The following is a 21,975-nucleotide window of genomic DNA, read 5'->3' as shown; positions in this document are numbered from 1 at the left end:
CAGTGTCTCAGTTGGTTGAGTGTCCGACTCTTGCTTTCCGACTCAGGTCATGACCTCATAGGTCATGAGATCGAAGCCCTACTGGGGTCCATGCTCAGTGCAAAATCTGCTTGGGACTCTTTCCCTTGTCCTCTCTCCCCTTCCCTACTCCTCCCTGCGCTCATGTGCTCTCTCTCCCTCAAGAATAAATCAATCTTAAAAAAAACTTTTTTTCACAAAGCTTGGCATATGCTTACAAAAAAAATGTTAACAATATATTACATTCCCACCAGCAATGACAGTTCTCATTCCTCATAACCTCTTCAGCATTGGATGTTGTCACCTGTCCTAATTTTTCTTATATGATGAGTGAAAGTAAAATCTAATTGTCCTTTTAACTTGCATTTCTGACTACTCATAAAATTAAGTATCTCTACCTATTCCTTGGTTAGTAAGAAATAAGTAAGATGACTTGCCTCTTCTCACCATTTGTACAATGTTTTGCTTTTCTTACTAGAATACAATGGGAGATGAAATCCTTTTGATTATTTCCTGAGGTAAAACTAGTAGCTGGCCCAGAAGTTTACCTAATTTTACCTAATTTTGGCACATCCTAATCAAGCCTGAACTTAATCTTCTCACAATTTTTCCCCCAAAACAAAGGGAAAAGAAAAAGGGCAGGGGGCGATCCTGCCAGGCACTATGTGGGGTACTGTTTATAGCTCCCTGAGAGATGGCACAGTAGGCATTTAAAACATATTTATCAAATGATCGAAGACCAGATCAAATTATAAATTCAGGTTGACCACCTGAATGTTCTGCTTTGCAGAGAACTTTCACCCATCTCTGAACTGATAGGAATCCCAAACAATTGCAGACTGAATATCGATGGCCTCAACAGAAACTCAGCATTAGATAAATATTATTTAGAAAAAATAAAGTGACTTTTCTTACATCCCAGAGCTCATGAAGTAAAATTCATACATGTCACAAATCTAAGGAAATGTGCCAAATAGAACTCATGGGGAGGACTAAAGCTGTAAAACAACAATAACAAAATACCACCTTGGTCTAACTGGAAGAGGAACTCCATTCATGGTTCAGAAGATAAGACCAAATAAGAAAATGTGGGACAATAATGGGAAATCAGAATAGGAGAGTGTTAAAACTTAAGAAAATGCTTTAGCTTCAATTTTGGGATAGAATAGTCAGGTGGAGCCCCATAGGGTTTTGTGTTCAAAAGTAACTAGATATTTGCCAAAATTATTTTTCATCAACTCAGCAAGAAGGGACCAGATGAAAAATTTACACCTATCTGTATAAAGTAGGTTTTGTGATTTCTCAATATGGATTTTAGAAAAAGATTTGTCATCTCCCACCTCACATCCGTACACAACGTATTACCCCATACATACCTCTTGACTTGTGAAATAACTGATTTTTAGAATAATTAGTGAGTTTTTGAATATTAAAAAAGTATGAATTAAATAAATCAACACCAGCAGCTGTTTAACAGTGATAAAATATACTTTTATTTACTTTGTTGAGTTAGAGGGTTGTAAAAAAATTATTGCTAAAGTAGATATCAGGCAAACAGAAAGGTGCTTTAGAAGTCCAGTTACCTTGGAGTTTATTTAAACTAAGAGGAAAAGGTCATAATGTTTTCATGCAATACATACTTGGTTCTTTAAATAACCATTGTGACAAATAACAGAAAGAATTATGGAATGCTGCACTTGTGATCCATACAAAACACCAACATTTTGGATTGTACATAATTTAAAGAAACGTCTCAAACACTTTTTGAAATACTGTAGTAGCCAATACACAGAGGCATGCCATAGGTGGGCACAGGAATGCAGTTTATAAAAGAAAGAGAAACATCACACTGGAACTACTCAATTTCTTCAAAATCACTGAGCAAGAAAAGCAACATTGAACTTCCATACCGATTTTACACAACTTTTATACAGTACCTTGACTTAAATCCAAGAGCAAAAGTTAAGACTCTCCTCTATTTTTTGGTAAACAACTGCATGGTAAACTTAGATGACTTTTCCCCCTGGATTTTACCTGGGAGTGGCCTTTTTAATTTTTTATTTAAAAGAGGGCAGGTTTGGCACTTTTATACTGATGTCACCAATGTTAATATTTCTTGGGATCTCAGGAAGATTCATATTCTTTACAGCTGATACAGCACGGGCTGGAGCTCCCGCTAAGCCAGCCTGTATACAGAAGCAAATAAAAGAAAAAGAAAATGTACAACTCAGGTGTAGCTCATCAAAAAACACTAAAAATGGAGGACAATGATAAAAGATTCATATAACAAGCTTAGAGACCAGATGGTAGTTTGAATTGGTATGGGATGGTTACTTTGAAACTCTAATCTATAAAGAGAAAACAGTTGACACATTAAAAAATACAGTGAATACATGCAATGATAAGAACGTAAAAATTTCGATACAAATTAGCCTGCACTACTTAGACATCACATCCACTATTCAAATGACAAAAACCAGGTCTTCCCCTGCACCATGGCTTACTGACTTATGATATAAGCATGAAGCATATTTTACATCAGTTTCCTTTTAAACATCTCTTGCAATAATCATGATAGATTTGGGGTTTGTTTTGTTTTGCTTTTAAAACAGCATTTATCATCAAAATGTGGTATAAAATAAAAACTTAAAGTAACAGATCATACTTGTCTAGTTTCTTTACTTAGGGCCAAACCCTTAAAGCATTTCAAAAGAACAAATTTTTTTAAAAAATTATTTTAATTGCGGAGGCTCTTCTCAATTTTTCTATGGAAGTTCTAGAACACTGAAGAAAAAAAAAATCAGGCTTTTAAAGTAAAGCCTCAGTCTAAAGAGAGCAGTTCTGCCTAAAAATGAAAATGCAACAGGAGGACTTTTCCAACCTTTGATGAGTTAGAAAAAAATATAATGATTAAAAATACTTTGTCACATAAAGTAGATCCAACAACATAGGTTCAGTTTACAATATACAAATTTGGAGAAAGAACAGCATAAATGCAAAAGGTATTATTTATGTAAATAAATGAATTTTAAAACATCTAGTAGCATTAGTGTACAGTATTTCACTTTTACCTTAGGGAAATTTATAATTTGTGAAATAATTTTGAAAGAAAATATGCTTAGAAGAAAAATGCATACATATCATCTTTTTCAAATAGCTTCAACAGTCTTGATACTTTTATGGTTTAAGTTAGATTTAGATTTCATCAATTTTTATTCAGGTGACACAATCAAGGCAACATACATCTGAATTCAGTGGCATACATCATCTTGACAAAAGCAGACAATTAGGTAACAAAAACAAATCTTCCATATATGAGACAACGTCTGTGTAATTAGAATTACTAGTTTTAATGTCCCTTTTGAAATTTTAGGGTTTTTTTCTCTTATGTAATCCTACCTCTTTTGTTCATCAAAATAATAATAATAATAAAGCTGTTACCTGAGAAAAATCTTGACTGATACAAAATAGGCCAGTGTAAACTATTTGCTGAATAAAGGATACAAACATTGTTAAGCAATGAAATAAAAGCCACGGATTATCAACTCAGAATTGGAAATAATAGAAAAAATCAGTAAAATAGTATTAATAATAGCTATGGTCCACACAGGCAATGATATAAATGAAACACTCCATATCCAATTAAAGAATGAGTAGGGCTGGAGCATTCAATTTTTATGATTTAATGGAAGTAAGTTGTTTTTGACTGACCCCTACATTTATACCTACCTGAAGCAACGCAGTTGTTTTTATACCCCCCAAAGATGTTGGAGATACGAATAAATATTGTTTAGAGTAACATGACTCATAATGAAAAGGGTCTTTAATCTGATTATTTCAAGTTCAATGTAGTCCAGCTACCAAAATTTGGAATGGTTTAGGATCAAAGAAGGATCCAGTTCAAAGAAGTTTACTATCTTGTCAAGGCTCTCTTCCTTTTACCCAAAAGTATGTTGTTGGCCAAAGAATAAATTATTTTATAAACTTATAGATATCCTGGAGCTAGTATCAGTTTTCCAGGTAAAAGGATTTTGTAATTTTTCTAATTAAAAAACCAATTTGCCACTATTTTTATTTGGGTGTGTCTCTATAGGGCACAAATGATGAGTAGACTATTTAAAAAAACTACTAATAAGATATTTGAGTACAAATATTTTAACAGGCATGAATGATCAGAGGACTTTTATTATTGAGATAGAGACAGAGAGAGAGAAGGTAGATAGGTGTGTATGTTTTACTGGATGCTATGATTTTACTTTTATAAACAGTAAAAATAATTTTTTAAGTATTAAATGTCATTGACAAGCTTTCTTTTCCATAAGACCCTGTACCATGAACAGCTAACTTAACTTGAGCAAAGAAAATGAAAACAAAAATGCATCCTGTAAAATTTCTTTAGATTAAGCCGTTTCTTTGTGACCAAAGATGGTGTCGACTGTTGGCTGCTAATGAGAATACATAAAGTCAATATAGCAATTGATTTAAATAGCATATATGTGCCAAGTTCTTATAATGTAAAACAAAAAGAAGTTTCTAAGTACAACAAACTACAATTCCTCTAAACATAAGCAGCAAGCCATACACATGCAAAGGATGGCAACTATTCAGAACACGCAAATGAATTAAGAGAATCAAATTATTTCTCAAGCATGTTCAATACTTTTGTATAATATGTCATGAATTTAAATGGTAGGGAATAAAAAAATTGTAATGTGCAACTTCAATTTTTAATTAAACTAACATTTTAAGAAATCAGATTTTGCAGACTATAAAATATAAAAAATATAAAAAGAACTGTTGATCAGTAAGTAGATGCTAAACTGAGCTATCTATATATAAAAACTTATAGCTTAAAAATAAAAGATGTCTCAAGTAGTCAACACCAGAACTGCTATAAAACAAATTTCATTTTTAGACTTCCATGAAAATGAAGTCTGAAACATTTTTATGAAAGAATAAAATGTAAAAGAGGTAATTTGCCATTAGGAGGTCAGTGTGCCAAGAGAGAAGTATAAAGTAATTTTTGTCTTAGTTATGATTTTTTTCAGTAAGATATATTCAAAGCAACAAGATAACTTTTACTAATTCATTTTTTTGAACACTAAAATTTACAGAAATTAAGCTTACCTGACTTGTTAGTCGTATGTACAATTTAAAATGTAAAATTAAGATATTTCTGACAGTACAACAAAGCTCTTAAAGATTTAAGATTACACAGTTGACACAAAGCAGAAATAAAAAGAATGAAACCCTACTGGAGAAATAACTTGTTTCCATCTATGTTATTATACTCGAGCACCACCAAACTGCAGCAACTCCACTAACAAAAATAAATATATGAATCCAAAGCAGTTAAGAGTATGAATTGGATGAAAGAATGAAGTACAGTATATAAAAGAATGGCCATGTTTTCTCTCCCATGAAATTAAATAAATTAACAGAATTAAGAGAAAGAAAACAAAATGAAGTCTGCAAGTATACCAAAATGAGGCCAAACAGATAGAAGACTTATACAGACATACTCTCGGAAATTTCAAGCACTTGAATCACAAAGATAGTAATGGATGGATATGATTTGTTTTTGATTTTGTTTTTAAATTGCCAGACCCAAAAATAAACAAAATATGTGCAAGCAAAAGTGAAAAAGCAGCACTACTAAAATATATTACGAAGAATCGGAAGGCTCCCTTTTCCTCATGCAATAAGCAATTAACTTTCTTGAAGGAAAAAGGAAAGAATCTAGATGTTTATTTCATCTAAGACATAAAATACCATCCTACCATCTTAAAATATTTTTTCAAGCCTGAAATACAGAGTAAGATGGTAGTGGGAATGGTCTGTACATACTAAAACCTCTACCCACCCCTCCTGCTGGAAGTTGCTATGCACATTCATAATCTTGACCTAACAGCAAAGTGAAAGAACATCAACATTAATAAACACAGTATTAAATGGTTTCAGACTCAAAATCATTAACAAAATAATGGCAGTTTCTGAATGCATGTTTTGAGCAAAACAGTAAATTCAATTATTTTAACTTCTGAATGCAAGGCAGAGTAACTTTTAATCTCGGAATCTGTAATAGGCTTGCTCTTTAAGGGCAGTGCTTTAATACTCCAATTATAAACAAACGGGTTAGAAATGCTCATGACAACCCTCTAGGAAGAACTGTAACATTTTATAAAAGTTTTTATCAAAATCAGAATATTTAAAAATTTAAAAACCTTCCAAATTATACAATCCAGTTAATATAATCTTCAGTTATAGTTTTAATTTCCAGTACAGCACTTGCCTGTGCAAAATAAATATAGCAGACTAATAATGTCCAATTCATGGATTTAACGTAACTAATTCCAATCATTACACATGAATGCAGGGGTCCTCACCATAATTCTGGAGAAGAACAGAGTGAACTGAATGTCAAGGTAAAAAGCTGAACCAATTCACAAGCTGACTGGCCAGCATCATTGTATTAGGGCCACTTTTCTTGTTCTCTAAGCTCTTTGAAAATAGATATTGATTTAAAAAGAAAGAAAGCTAATTACTAGTTCTAGTGATGGAAGTTAAAGACCCAAGTGGTTCTTTGCTAAAAAATGACAATTTAACATAAACTAAAGACCAGAACACAGAAATTGGCAGTGATTTGGGTCAGTGGAATAAAGGAGACAATTATGTATTTTCTATTCTGGGGATAAAGTTACAGAGATCTAAGGACCAAAAGTGGTATTCCCGGCTTCACGACAGTGCCTACCATCTTGGGATAAGAAATTAAAAAGCCACCTGTATGTTGCCACTTCTCAAACACATCCAGAAAGTAATACTTAAGTGGCTAAAAAAGCAATGCCAAATTCTCAGTGGCACTTTTCTAATTAGTAAAGTGGATAATCTAACTTGTTGAATTTACAGATTTTTTTTTCCCTCTTTGGGACTCAATAAAGTATTTTCATTTTGAAATTTTTAAATGGAGGCCTATGAACATTTTCATTTTTCATCTTTGTATGGCTTTCAACAACAACAAAAAAAGCTGTTCGTTAGCATTTAGATTAAAATTAAAAAAAAAAAAAACAATTTACACAGTTAACTTAGGGTGTGAAAAAAATGCATAGGAAATGCCAGAGAAAATTTAGTTTTATAAAGCTATGAGTCTATTAAAAACATTTTCAATATGAGGCAATACGCTTTGTAAAAATGTCCAATAACAATATTTTACTGAGTCTTACTTATTACAGTGTTTAGATGTCAGAAGGTTGCTTCCCTGGAAATCCATTTTATTTTGGTCAAAATATTTAATTCCCATTTTTAGAACATTTAATTTTTAGAAGCTTTAATTCAATTTTGGAAGATTTGTTATCTTATACTTTTTCTTGGCCACTTTTAATACGGAACTGAAAACCATTATGTTAAGACTTTGGAACTGAAAACCATTATGTGGGGAAAAGTACTATTTAAAAGTCACTATTCTAAACCTTCATTGCTTTTCACTTTGTATGCAAAACTCTAAAGGTTCAGCTTTTGGTTTTCAAATTCACAGCTTCCAAACCCCAGCAGGCAATTTTATGTTAGAATCCTAATTTAGAAAGAGTGGTGGGGGGGGGGGGGGAGCCTCTCTGTGAGAGTTAAATTAATTCCACCATATTATTTTTGAAATACACTCTACATCTTTATATACAAAGTAAACTGTCATTTCTACAAATGTAATATGTCAATTAAATGACAATGTTTTAAAAAAAAGAACAAAAGAACTTTCCTTTTACAATGCAGGCAGACAAAACAGAACAAATATGACATCAATGAAACACTAGTAAAATACAGTAAGTCCAATAAAAGATGAAGAAACTACAAGGAGAAACTAGAATGAAAAATAGGCTACAGGGACTACATGGGTTCATTAACACAAAGAATTTTTGAGTCTGGCCTAAATAATTAATTGCCTTTGACATCATTTTGCTTTCCCTTTGTTAAAGTACAGTTTTCTCAAAGTCAGCAATACCTTGTCTACCTGTCCTGTCTGGGAGATTGAAAGATAAAGGTCTGTAAGAGAGAAGAATGGAAAGAGCTAGAAAGATCAGGATGTTCGGAAAAAAAGAAGACTGACTTTAAAAAAGTAGTGACTATATTCAGACCCATTTATTCATAACATGAAATACATAAAACCTAACAAGTCTCCCCAACCCCACCCCTCTACCTCCACCCCCAGGGAGTCCTTTTATTCCTAGGAAGATTCCTGAGTGCCTCTTAAACTTCCCCCAAATCCCACCAACCCCCCAGCTTAAACCCTCCTTTCCCCAGACCCCAGTGTCATAGTAAACCATTTTTCTGTCAAATCAGGATAGATGAAAATACATTCAGAGCATATCTTAGTTTCTCCTCTCTTTAAAGATCTGGGAGATCTTTGCTTCTACCTGTCTAGGTTATTAGGAATTAAACTGGTCCACTTTCCACTGTCACCAGAAATATACTACCTTTAAACCAAAATAATAAACTTTTAATTTCTGACAAAGTCAAGTCACCTAGGTATATCCATGTTGTATCTTTAAAGTTGTATTTAATTATACTCAGGCTGATTTTTTAAAAATAAATGCTATTCTCAATACCATTTAAATTAATCTTAAAAGAATGATAACCAGGTCTTTTCATCAACCATGATATTCTAAATTTTAACTATTTCTTGACAAGTTTTTGCTTGCATAATAAATTTTAACTAAAGTTTAAGGAAGACTCAGATTAATTAAAGCTTATAGTGTGTTCTCAAATAATTTTGGATTATTCTGCAGTTATATATTTGGTATATATATATCTAGTAAAAGGGAAATGGGATCCATACTGAAAACTCTTAACATTCCAATGTATCTGGAAAAAAGGTGGTAGTCTTCCAAACATATTACAAAAATTACTGAAGAATAGCACAAAGCCAACATTATTTTTGGCATAATTTTTTAAAACAGTGATCACGACTAAATGGCCTCACTTTGACTCAAAATTCTATTTTATAACTAAAATAGTAGCAGACATCACATATAGAGAAGCACCTAATTAAAAAAAAACAAAATGTTGTGGTCTATTCCCAGACTTAAAATATATTTCCTAGTAGAGGAGAAAAATTAATTTGTAGGAGGTAACAGCTAACTATACAAATTAAAAGATCAGTGGATGAAAAATATCAGTACCTTTTCCACCAGTATTAAAACCATTTTAAACATAATTGTTTCTGTGAGGAGATTTTTTTAAGTTACAGTATTCTTAAAACTATTTTCCACTGAAAATGTAAAATTTTGTATTTACTGCTCTATTTTACAGATAAGGAAAAATTAGCCAAGTGTTACTGGACAATCAGAAAGCAAATATCCATTATGCAATTATTATAGGTCCTTCATGACTTTTGTCAGTATGTTAATAGCAAACCAAGGACAAAAAAAGGAAAAAATAAAAAAGAGGACACCACCAATGAAAAGAAGTTAAAAACCTGGAATATGAACATTCCAGACAAAAGGTCAATATATTTTTTACAGATGATTACACAGAAGTCACAAATTCCCACATATCCATTCATTTCTGACTGATTATTAAAGGATTGTGTCACTGTCTGTCTCTTGGCATTTAGAATCTATATCCATAGGTTTTTGTAAAGCAAGTTTGCACAAATTACATAAAACTTCGAGTTATCACTTATGACTTTAATAGCTCAGAGGTTATAGTAAATCTTTTATTATACTAAATAAGATGCGACAAAACAACTATACTAAATAATATTGTGAGTTCTTTTCCTTGTCCTAAAACAAAACTTTCTGTATTAATCTCGTTTGTTTTCCCTTTTCAAAACCCAGTATTTTTAAAATTGGCTGTAGGACACACCAAATATTAGTAGTTATTTAAGAGTCATCATTATAAGTCTCTCCTTTAGGCAACTCACAGGGATGGTAAATTGAGTTATAGAGAAATGCAGGACTATTTCACTTTAAAAGAGAACACTGGAAAATGTTTTTCTACAAAGCTTCAACTGTTTCTAACCCGCAGGTTTTGGATTTAGCCATCTTCCTGTGTTTCATTCAATTCCAATGAAGATAGCATTATGTTAAACTGATTCTTTAAAATGCCAAAAATTAAAGATAAAAATTCTTTAGAACTCACCTGCTATAAATTAACACTAGCATATTTTTAATACCTTGCTGCTTTTATAGTAATAGTCACTGTAAATCAACCAAGCACCTGAGCTGGTATTAATCATTATAAATAAAATTTATTTTTCTAGTCTTATTTATGACTATAACTATGAAAGGTAACAAGTATAGTGCTGAATGACATGTCAAAACCATTCATCTTTCTAAACTTCTGCTAGAGTAATAAGAACTACAGTGGCTCAATTACAATACTTGTTATTGATACTCAGCCTAATACTGAGGAAAGAGTCACGAAAATTCTTAAGTAGGGTTTTACACAATGCTCAGGTGCTGGTTGATCCTCACACACCTCATCTAACAGCACAAAGCTAAGCACATGTAACTAACCAAATCTTCCTCCTATAGAAAACAGAAAAAGCCATGAACACATGTATCATTGTATAAAATATGTGATACGTAGCCAGCTTGTCAGTGACCTCTGGAAGGATCCAGAATTAAAAGATTAAAGCAATGAATTTCTTTTTTCAGTGTTCACTCAGGCTTGCAAAGCACGAGGTAGAACACTACTTCCTCATGAGAATTCCATTTTCTCTCTTTTCCTTTTCCAGATATAGTTCTGTGACACCAAAATTATATATCTTTAAAATATCAGGTCTAAGATTTCCTTGATGATTACTAAGGTTTTGTAGAGCAAATACTGATTTCATTATTCAAACACATAGTTTCTTTTTTAAGCTATTAAGAATCTGGAATTGTGTTTATTACCCAAGGCAGTTATAACCGTGGTTAAAAAAAGAGAACATGAAACTATCAGGTAGTTAGTAGTCACAGAACATTTAACATACTAAGATACATATATTCAATTTTTTAAAAAACTGAATAAGCCTATCAGCTGTATTTAAGGGTGATACTGAAGGACAAACAGTGAAAGCTACACATCATGCATAATTTATGATCATGCTTACTACCTCCATCAACTAGAGAGCTTTCCATTCTTACCTCAGATTTCTCCAGCTTATTTTGTGCATCAATTTGAGTAACAATCTCATTCATGTTGGTCTCCAGTACCATTCCCCCCATCACCATTTCTGCAAGAATATTGTGAACCTAAAGGGAAAAATAACATACTATAAAGAAAATTCAGTACAAAAATGTTTCATCATTCCAGCAGCTTTTGTTTCAAACACTGCTGTGACTACTTCATAAGTATGAAGTGTAAAATAAAAATAGTTTGGAGGGCTTACAATCCATGTTTGCTACTACTATGCAGCCTGAGACAGTTACAGAACCTCTTTAAGTCTTAGTTTAATGGGTTCTAAAACAGATATTAATAGTGTCTCCCTCCTAGACTGTTGAAAGGATTAAATGAGGTCATCCCTGGAAGTGCTAAAAACAAAGTAAATGAGTAATAAACACCAACTATTGCTGTAACCAGTTTAACGTTAAAAAAGTATCTACAATGGCCTTTTATGCCAGATTCTTGGCCAATAATTATTAAGTTGTTCTATACTCAAGGCATTTAATGAAGCTATGTGACACTGTAACAAGCTCCTGATTGAAATAAAGCAAAATTTCTTATTATTGTGGGTATTTTAATAATGTTTTTGTCCCAAATACCTCCATATATGTAATACTTCGATTTTTTTAACATCAAATATACAATCTTACAGTGACTAAAAATAGCATCTTCCACTGGGGAGAAGAAATATAATCCAGGTGTTTTTTCACAGGTAGTTACTGAATCAAAAATCACCAACTCAAAGGTGAACTAGGGTATCACAGAATAGCATACTTTGTTATAATTTTTAAAAAACAACATGGTGGTATAAAGAATGGAGACTCTGAAATTAGGTATGAATACTGACTCTACCACGCGTTAGTTGTATGCCCTTCAGCACCCATACAACTGTTACCTTATCTGTGAAATAGAGATAAAAGTAGTATAGACACCTCATCCAGTCATCATAAGGATTAAAAAAATTGATGCAGGGACGCCTGGGTGGCTCAGTCGGTTAAGCAGCTGCCTTTGGCTCAGGTCATGATCCCAGCGTCCTGGGATCGAGTCCCATATCGGGCTCCTTGCTTGGCAGGGAGCCTGCTTCTCCCTCTGCCTCTGCCTGCCTCTCTGTCTGCCTGTGTTCGCTCACTCTCTCCCTCTATCTCTGACAAATAAATAAAATCTTAAAAAGAAAAATTGATGCAAAGTATGTAGCATTGAGCCTAAAAGAAACTATGAAGTAATTTTATTTTAAGATTTATTTGTTTTAGAGAGAGAGGGTGCGCACGAACATGGGGTTAGGAGCAGATGAGAGAAAGAATTCCAAGGAGACTCCTTCCTGAGGGCAGAGCCAGACACAGGGCTCCATCCCAGGACCCTGAGATCATGACCTGAGTCAAAATCAAGAGTGGGCTGCTTAACCTACTGAGCCACCCAGGCGCCCCCAGTAATTTTATTTTAAGCAAAAACTGTTTTTGGCTAAATAGGTAATTACCAAATTCAATTTCCATTCCTTTATAAGACTGCATGCAAATGTATACATGAGTTTTAAATCCTAACATCATTTACTAATTTTCATTTTGGAAAGATGGACACCTCACATACCACCCTTGAAGAAAGAATGATAGAAATTACTCTTCCTAGCAAACAAAACCAGAAGCCACAATTGTTTTAAAAACTAGTGCTAGTCCACAATAGCCAAACTATGGAAAGAACCTAGATGTCCATCAACAAATGAATGGATAAAGAAGAGGAGGTATATATACACAATGGAATACTATGCAGCCATCAAAAGAAATGAAATCTTGCCATTTGCGACGACGTGGTTGGAACTAGAGGATATTATGCTTAGTGAAATAAGTCAATCGGAGAAAGACAACTATCATATGATCTCCCTGATATGAGGAAGTGGAGAGGCAATGTGGGGGGCTTGGGGAGTAGGAAAGAAAAAATGAAAGAAGATGGGATCGGGAGGGAGACAAACCATAAAAGACTCAATCTAAAAAAACAGACTGAGTGTTGCTGGGGGGAGGGGGGATGAGAGAGGATGGTGGGGATATGGACATTGGGGAGGGTATGTGCTATGATGAGTGCTGTGAAATGTGTAAACCTGGCGATTCACAGACCTGTACCCCTGGGGATAAAAACACATTATATGTTTATTAAAAAATTTAAAAATTAAATTTAAAAAATCTTTAAAAAAAAACTAGTGCTAAGAAAAAAAAAAACTAGTGCTGAATATCATCACTCCTAACTGCTATCCCTTTTGTGACTAAATACCACTTTTATTTAATTCTCACATTAACCTTTGTAACAGTTAAGAAAATAAACCAGCTTACTCAAGACACAAACAAGTATGTAGCAAACGAACAATTAAAACCTAAGTCTGAGTGACCCAAGTCTCATTCTTTGCTTTCTTCGGTTAAACTAATACATCAAATCGATACAGTAAATTAATTTTTAGTCATAATCTATGAAGATTCAATTAAAGGTCAAGAAGGTGATTGGATGATAAAATATAATTACCCTACAACAGCTAACAGGCTTCAATCATATGGAGGAAAAATGTTCAGAAAGAAAGCCCACGGCCAGCGACATTAAGACTTCTGTTTTATCAGAACTTTCCCTCTTTTTCTTTTTTTAAGATTTTATTTATTTATCTGACAGAGATCACAAGTAGGCAGAGAAGCAGGCAGAGAGAGAGGGGGAAGCAGGCTCCCCACTGAGCAGAGAGCCTGTTGTGGGGCTTGATCCAGGATGCTGGGATCATGACCTGAGCCAAAGGCAGAGGCTTAACCCATTGAGCCACCCAGGCGCCCCTACCCTCTTCTTTTTAAAACAAATTCTCACGAGAAAGCACAATTTGTAATGCTGATAAAAGTACAGCAACTCCAGTGAATCTTGGAGCACTGCATCAAAAACTAATGATGTATTTTAGGGTGACTAACATAACACAATAAAAATTAAAACAAACAAACAAAAAGTACAGCAACTCCACCAACCCCATCTTGTTCAGGCTTATACATTTACTACTGCCTTTCCAGAAATCTCAGAAACACATGTTTAGTGTTTTAGTGGAAGCCACATATTTCAGTATTATAGAAATGTTTACAAAGGTTAGAGGTATTAAAATATGAGTAGCCTGCAAATGTGGGTCATACTCAAGAAATACTAAGAACATATGTCAACTTAATAAGGACTAAGATGTAATTTTGTCCTCAAAGTAAAAATAACTCCTATGAAAGCAAATTCAGAAATCTCAAGAAAATAAAAAATACAAATCTCATTTGTATTTAGCCTGTGAGCTAAATCCTTAAGCATAATCTCATTTATTAGAAATATAATATATATTTATTAAAAATAAAATATATAATAAATGCCAAAAGGATATATTCTAGGTGACGAGGTAGAAATTCCAGAGATTAACAATATAGGAATGAGAATTATCAATTGGGAGATGAATCCAACATTATTAAGGTCATGGTATTCAAATAAGGTATGGAGGGATCATTTAGAAGCTATCTAGTGAAAGAAAACTTCATATTCTAATAACTGGGAGGAATTTTTAGCAGACTTAGTAAGAGAAAGAAGATGATAAAAGCTTTGCTTTTAGCTTAGCCCTAACACATAGGCTGACATATTCTAGCATTTTGTTTTATAAATTTTACCTAAAACAGATTTTTTATTTCTTTTTTAAAGAGAGAGAGAGTGCAGGGGCACCTGGGTGGCTCAGTGGGTTAAGGCCTCTACCTTCGGGTCAGGTCATGATCCCAGAGTCCTGGGACCAAGCCCCGAGTCAGGCTCTCTGCTCAGCGGGGATCCTGCTTCCCTTCCTCTCTCTCTGCCTGCCTCTCTGCCTACTTGTGATCCCTGTCTGTCAGATAAATAAATAAAATCTTTTAAAAAGAGAGAGAGAGAAAGAGTGCACAAGAGAGGGATGGGCAAAGGGAAAGGGAGAGAGAGAATCTCAAGCAGGCTCCACACCCAGCACTCCAACATGGGGCTGGATCTCACAACTCTGAGATCAGGACCTGAGCTGAAATCAGAAATCGGACGCTTAACCAACTGAGCCACTCAAGCATCTCTTACTTAAAGCAGATTTTAATGGAAATAAAAGGGTAACATTATGCTTAAAATATAATTCATCTACTAAATTGCTTTGATGTTCACCTAAGATAAAGGTTGAATGGGCTTTTTCTTGAATTTTCATAGGTATTTAATTTTTTTAAAAAAACTAGCAAATACCACATTATTAATGTATTTTTGCTTTTTTGTTTGTTTTTAACTATATATGTCCAATCTACGCAACTCCATACTTCTTCTAGGTCTCTCTATTCAAAGATAATCACAGTTCATTCTATCTTGAACAGGTTTCCCCCACTTTCCCAAAGTTCCCCGTACACCCTTCACTTTTTAAAAAGGCCTACATTCATACCTGCTTTTGCTAACTGAAAGAAATCCAAAGAGAATTTTCCCTTCTGTGAAAGGGTAATTGCTTCTTTGCTTTAAATCACTTTGGCTTACAAAATGTTTCAAAGGAACACTCTACGTTTTAGACAACAAGGGAAACCTGCATATCATTCACAAAAACTTCTTAGGCATATACTTGTTATGTGTGTGTAAAGGTATGTCTAATTTATACAAATGAGATCATGTAACATACACATAAACTCACAGTTCTGCAAGAGAATAAAGAATGGACTGAAAGAGGCAGAAGAAAATAAGGGTGTGAATTAAGAAAATAATAAAGGATACTGGTGCCTGGTCTATGTACAAGAATGATCAATGAAACTTTGTTGGTAAGAGTAAAGAAACAAAACCACAGAACTGTAAAATGGTGAATCCACACTATTTGTTTTACGTTTCTACTCAAATTCCAGTTAGTATATGGTATAATATTAGTTTCAGGTATACAGTATGGTGATTCAACATTTACTTAAAACAGCTGGTGCTCATCACAAGTGTACTCCTCAATCCCTATTACCTGTTTCACCTCTGCCTCCCATCCACCCCTGCTTTGGGGACCATCAGCTTGTTCTTCATAGTCAAGACTCTAGGGCACCTTGCTCAGCATTCAGTGGGGAGTCTGCTTCTCTCCCTCTCGCTTGCTCCCTCTGCCCCCACCCCCAATAAATAAATCTTTAAAAAAAGAAAAAGTGTGTTTCTTAGTATGTATACTATTAATTACCACACACTTAAAAACGAGACATCTAGGGGCACCTGGGTGGCTTGGTGGGTTAAAGCCTCTGCCTTTGGCTCGGGTCATGATCCCAGGGTCCTGGGATCAAGCCCCACATCGGGCTCTCTGCTCCTTGGGGAGCCTGCCTCCCCCACCACACCTGTCTACCTGTGATCTCTGTCTGTCAAATAAATAAATAAAATCTTTAAAAAAAAAATGAGACATCTAGAGATTCCTCAGTCATATAGATTATTAGATGAAAAGTGAATGGGACAGAATAATATCTATAATATGGTCCCACTGAGGTTTACAAAAAAAAAAAAAAAAAAATTACATATACGTACACACTCAGATATACCCAGAAAGTTCCTGGAAAGACAAATACTTTCTAGTCATTTACCTACTGAAGGACATCTTGTTTGTCTCCAAGTATGTCCAATTATGGAAAAGGCTGCTATAAACATCTGTGTGCAGGTTTTTTTGGTAGACTTATTTTCAACTCCTTTGGATAAACACCAAAGAGCATGATTGCTGGCTTATATCATAAGAACATGTTTAGTTTTGTCAGAAACCACCACAATGTCTTCCAAAGTGGCTGCGCCATTTTGCATTCCCACCAGCAATGAATCAGAGTTCCTTGCCAGCACTAGGTGTTGTCAAGTGTTCCAGATTTTGGCCATTCTAACTGGAGGACTGAGGGAGAACAAAGATGGGTCTTTCACTTCATCATTTTTGTTTATGTTTTGAAAACTTTTAGCATGTTTATATATTTAAAAAAAAAAAAAAACCCTTGGTAAAAATAAAAGAGTGACCATGCAGTAATTCAGAGGAATAATTTAAAGGCTATAGTCATGCATATACTGAAGCTGTTTAAGAGGCAGCACAAAGGTGTTGAATATTTGTTAGTGATAAGACAAGCATGCCATTTTTTCCATGCATTTTTTTTCCTAAAGATTTTATTTATTTGAGAGAGAGAGAGAGACCACATGTGCACAAGCAGGAGGGGCAGAAAGAGAGGGAGAAGGAAACTCCCTGCTGAGCAGGGAGCCCAACATGGGACTCCATGCCAGGACCCTGAGATCATGACCTGAGCTGAAGGCCGACACTTAACTGACTGAGTCACCCAGGCGCCCTCCATACATTTATTTTTTTTGTTATTATTTTATTTAAATTTTTTAATTTAAAATATTAAAAAATTTTTTTAATTTAAGTTTTTATTTAAATTCTAGTTAGTTAACATAAAGCGTAATACTTGTTTTGGGAGCAGAATTTTGTAATTCAACACTTAAATATAACACCCAGTGCTTATCACAAGTGTCCCCCCCTTAATGCCAATCAGCCACCTAGTCCATCTCCCACCCACCTCCCCTTCCAGCCACTGTCTGTTCTCTACAGTCAAGAGTCTCTTACGGTTTGCCTCCATTTTTCCTTCCCCTATGTCCACCGGTTTGTTTCTTAAATTCCATATGTTAAGTGAAATCATATGGTATGTTTCTTTCTCTGACTTACTTCGATGAACATAATACTTCCTAGCTGCATCCACATTGTTGCAAGTGGTAAGCTTTCATTCTCTTTGATGGCTGAGCAGTATTCCATTATATCTACACCACATCTTCTTTATCCATTCATCAGTTGATGGACGTGGACTCTTTACATAATTTGGCTATTGCTGATAATGCTGCTATAAACAGTGGGGTGCACGTGCCCCTCTGAATCAGTATTTTTGTATCCTTTGGGTAAATACCTAGTGGTGCAATTGCTGTATCGTAGGGTAGTTCTTTTTTAATGTCTTGAGGAACATCCATACTGTATTCCAAAGTGCTGCACTTTCATGCATTTAAATAGTAAAAATTCTGGGATGCCTGGGGGGCTCAGTGGGTTAGGCTCAGGTCATGATCCTAACATCCTAGGATTGAGTCCCACATCAGGCTCCTTGCTCAAGAGGAGCCTGTTTCTCCCTCTGCCTCTGCCTGCCACTCTGCCTGCCTGTGTTCTCTCTCTCTCTGACAAATAAATAAATAAAATCTTTAAGAAATAAAAATAAATAGTAAAAACTCTATCTCAAAGATGTGTCAGTGCAGAACTTGGAGACTTTTGCTTAATGCTACTCTAACTTATTTAAGATCAAATAGCCTATTATTATTATTTTTTAAAGATTTTATTTTTATTTATTTAACAGACAGAAATCACAAGTAGGCAGAGAAGCAGGCAGAGAGCCCGATGCAAAGCTCGATCCCAAGACCGTGGGATCATGACCTGAGCCGGAGGCAGAGGCTTTAACCCACTGAGCCACCCAGGCACCTGGTCTCTATATTATTATTATTTATAAAATATATTGTACATTGTGGGTATCTAAAAAATATTATATACAATTTTTTCTTCAAAATTATTTATCTCAATTATCTCAAAATTCAAAAGTTAAAGAACAAACCATATGGGTTTTTTTTAAAGCAATTTTTAGTATTCCATTTGTAAAACAAATGTTTATTAAATTTTTTTTAAAAGCTTTTATTTAAATTCCCATTAGTTAACATACAGTGTAGTATTAGTTTCAGGTGTGCAATATAGTGATTCAAACCTTCCAGACATTACCCAGTGCTCATCACACATGTTTGTTAAATACTTACTTAAAGGGCTTACTGGACAGCAGCAGCCTGGTTTGAGTAAAGCGTACGTAACCATTGGAAAGTAAAATGAAGACTAAATCAAACACATTTCACTTTTTAACAATAACAAGCCCTCTACTAGACTGAAGCAAATATAAAAAGGGACAAAGAAAGGAAAAAAGGTCAAATTATACAGATTCCTTTCTACAGTAACTTGTTTGCAGAGCATAAAAGTTAACTTTGCTATAACTTATGTTAGAAATGAAATCCTCTGCACCAAGTATTCTTACTTTCACTATCTTAATATCTGACTATGGGGTGGTCAAGTAATATGTGGCATATCATTCTGTTTAATTCTCCACCTAAGAATAAAGCTGATATGCATGTATTGATATGGTTGACCTAAAGACAGATGAAGTTAACAAAGCCAGGCATAGCACACTGTACAAAATAAAAACAAATAAAAAAAATAAAAAACTGGGGCACCCCGTGGTTTAGTCATTAAGCATCTGCCTTCTGCTCAGGTCAGGATTCCTGGGTTTGAGCCCCGCATTGGGAGCCTGCTTCTCCCTGTCCCACTCCACCTGCTTGTGTTCCCTCTCTCATTCTCTCAAATAAATTTAAAAAAATCTTTAAAAACAAACAAAACTCTATCAATCACTAAACCAAGAGAACTATGTATATCCTTGAAAATACATAGGAAAATAGTCTAGAAGCCTACCTAGCCAAATTATTAAAAGAAATTACTTCAGGGAAACAGTGTAGGACGGGGCTGAGTATATATAAGGAGGAGGACAAGGTAAGAAGAACTTCAATGTTTAATCATATAGTCTTAGTATTGTTTGACTTCTTTGTTTCTACAGAAAGATAAATATTATTATTGTAATTTAAAAATAATAAAATATTTTACTAACAGTACAATGTTCTTTAATGGTTGTATGTCTGTCAGAGACATAAACAGACAGTCAGATATCACATATCCTCCTAAAATAACTACAAACTACTTGAGAATTGGGATAAGGGCATATTCTTCATATAACCCTGCAGAGTGTTAAGCAGTAAGTATTTTGTAAAATGTGTTTTGAAAGGAACACCTCCTTTACCTCTCCTTGCAGAAAGATACCATAAGACATGATTTTTTATAAAGATTTATTTATCTATCTTAGGGATAGAGTGAGTGTGTGTGTGTGTGTGAGTACATGCAGGAATGGGAGAGGGGGAGGAAGGGAAATCCCAAGCAGACTCCGTGCTGACTGCAGGGCCCCAGGCAGGGCTTGATCCCACAACCCTGAGATCACTATCCCAGGAGAAACCAAGAGTGAGATGCTCAATTGACTGTACCACCCAAGCGCCCTAGATACCATTTTTAAATTATTAACAATAGCCATTTATGATGAAGTGATCAATTATTTTATTTTTTTCAACACAGGTTCTTGCTGGCTGTTTTTCTGTGTGCATGTTTTTTAGATTTATTTGAGAGAGAAAGCGAGTGAGCGAGAGTGAGGGGAGAGATAGAGGGAGATGGAGAGAATCTCAAGCAGATTCCCTGCTGAGCATGGCTCCCCATGTGGGGCTCCATCTCATGCGAGAGTTGGACACTTCAAGTGACTGAGCCATCCAGTTCCCCCAATGATCAACTATTTTAAATTATGTTAGAGAAGTTCAATTTATATACTTCTGTTGGTCATGTTGTTACTAATTTGATAATAAAATTTTAATATATATATATTTGCTAATAAAAATTTTAAACAATGTACCTCAAGTAATCTATTAATACCTGTAGTTATAATTCTAATTGCTGTAAAAAGAACTTTCTTCACATTTTGGTATTATACTCTTCAAGTCTAAGCTATAACTGATTATTTAAGAAACTATTATTTTGGGGCACCTGGGTGGCTCAGAGGGTTAAGCCTCTGCCTTCAGCTCAGGTCATGATCTCAGGGTCCTCGGATGGAGCCCTGCATAAGGCTCTCTGCTGAGCAGGGAGCCTGCTTACCCCTCTCTCTCTGCCTGCCTCTCTGCCTACTTGTAATGTGTCTGTCTCTTTCTCTCTGTGTCAAATAAATAAATAAAATCTTTAAATTTTAAAAAAAGAAACTATTATTTTACATACTACTAAAAAGGAAAAATACTGCCAATCAAATTATGACAAGCTATAGAATGTAACATGAATCCCAATCTCAAAAGTGTTATAATGTGAGAGAAAGCTGTAATCTTAAGAGTCTGTGACATATGGTATTTTCTCATCATTTTAAGCCCCACACAGGTTGTTAAATAAAATAAAAGCTATAATGAAGAAACTTAAGTAAAAAAATGGGGGGTTTACTGGTGTCAGTGCTAACAACATTAAAGAGAAAAAAGCTTAGCTTCAGAAATAGATCCTCTCAAAAGATACAATTTCATTAAATCTAAAAATGTTTTTAAATTTTGTTATAATTATTCTCCAAAAGGATATCTGACATATCAAAGTGTCGCACAAATCAAAACTTTGAGTTGATAATATTATTCATCTTAAAGTGTTTGCTAAGAAAATAATCAGTTTTAGAGTCTTCTGGTTAATATTATCTTAAGACTGAGTCAGTTGAGCAGGTTCTGCTGCTAAAGAGTACTATCCCTCCCAAATTACTGGTTTCTTTCCTAGTATGTTATCAAAATCATGCCATTATAATATATCTATATATCAATAATATATATATATCATGAAAGAAAATCCTAAAGTATAACAATTTTGAAAATAATTCTGAAAGGAATTGGGAGTATATTTTGTTAGTTTATCAAAATTTTGATATTATTTTTAAGACAAAAATAGAAAGGGAAAGTATATAACATATCAATAATAATGAAGACATTTGCTAATTGCTGACCAATGAAAAGCAACAGGGATAAAGTAATTCAAAGCAATACGTAAGAGTATATCTATTTTGGCACACAATGCATTTTATAAGAGCACTGAATAAGAGTGTCTCAAAACCTGAAAATTCAAAATAGTCAAGTCTGATTTAAAAACTAGAAAGCTGTTCTACTTTCTATTCTATAATCTGGGCTGAGTATCAAGAA

General features: G+C 34.3%; 1 protein-coding gene across 5 annotated transcripts in view; it reads right to left on the bottom strand.

Moving 5' to 3' along the window:
• Positions 1-1,487: 1,487 nt before the first annotated feature.
• Positions 1,488-21,975, bottom strand: part of AP3S1 (adaptor related protein complex 3 subunit sigma 1) — a 78,173-nt gene continuing 57,685 nt past the window's right edge. For 2 of the 5 annotated variants that reach the window (XM_082725066.1, XM_082725067.1), the window contains 2 exons: positions 11,136-11,243; positions 1,488-2,204 (listed from right to left, as the gene is read on the bottom strand). In XM_082725066.1, the coding sequence (XP_082581192.1) occupies positions 2,076-2,204; positions 11,136-11,243 (237 nt within the window). In that variant the 3' untranslated portion in view covers positions 1,488-2,075. Of the gene's footprint in view, positions 2,205-3,490; positions 3,508-5,905; positions 5,923-8,008; positions 8,050-11,135; positions 11,244-21,975 lie in introns of those variants that run through there. The other 3 variants (XM_082725068.1, XM_082725069.1, XM_082725070.1) reach the window with 3 other exon arrangements.

This window comes from Mustela nivalis (assembly GCF_964662115.1).
Source record: "Mustela nivalis genome assembly, chromosome: 3".
Lineage (NCBI taxonomy): Eukaryota > Metazoa > Chordata > Mammalia > Carnivora > Mustelidae > Mustela > Mustela nivalis.
This window is presented reverse-complemented; position numbering and strand designations above follow the sequence as displayed.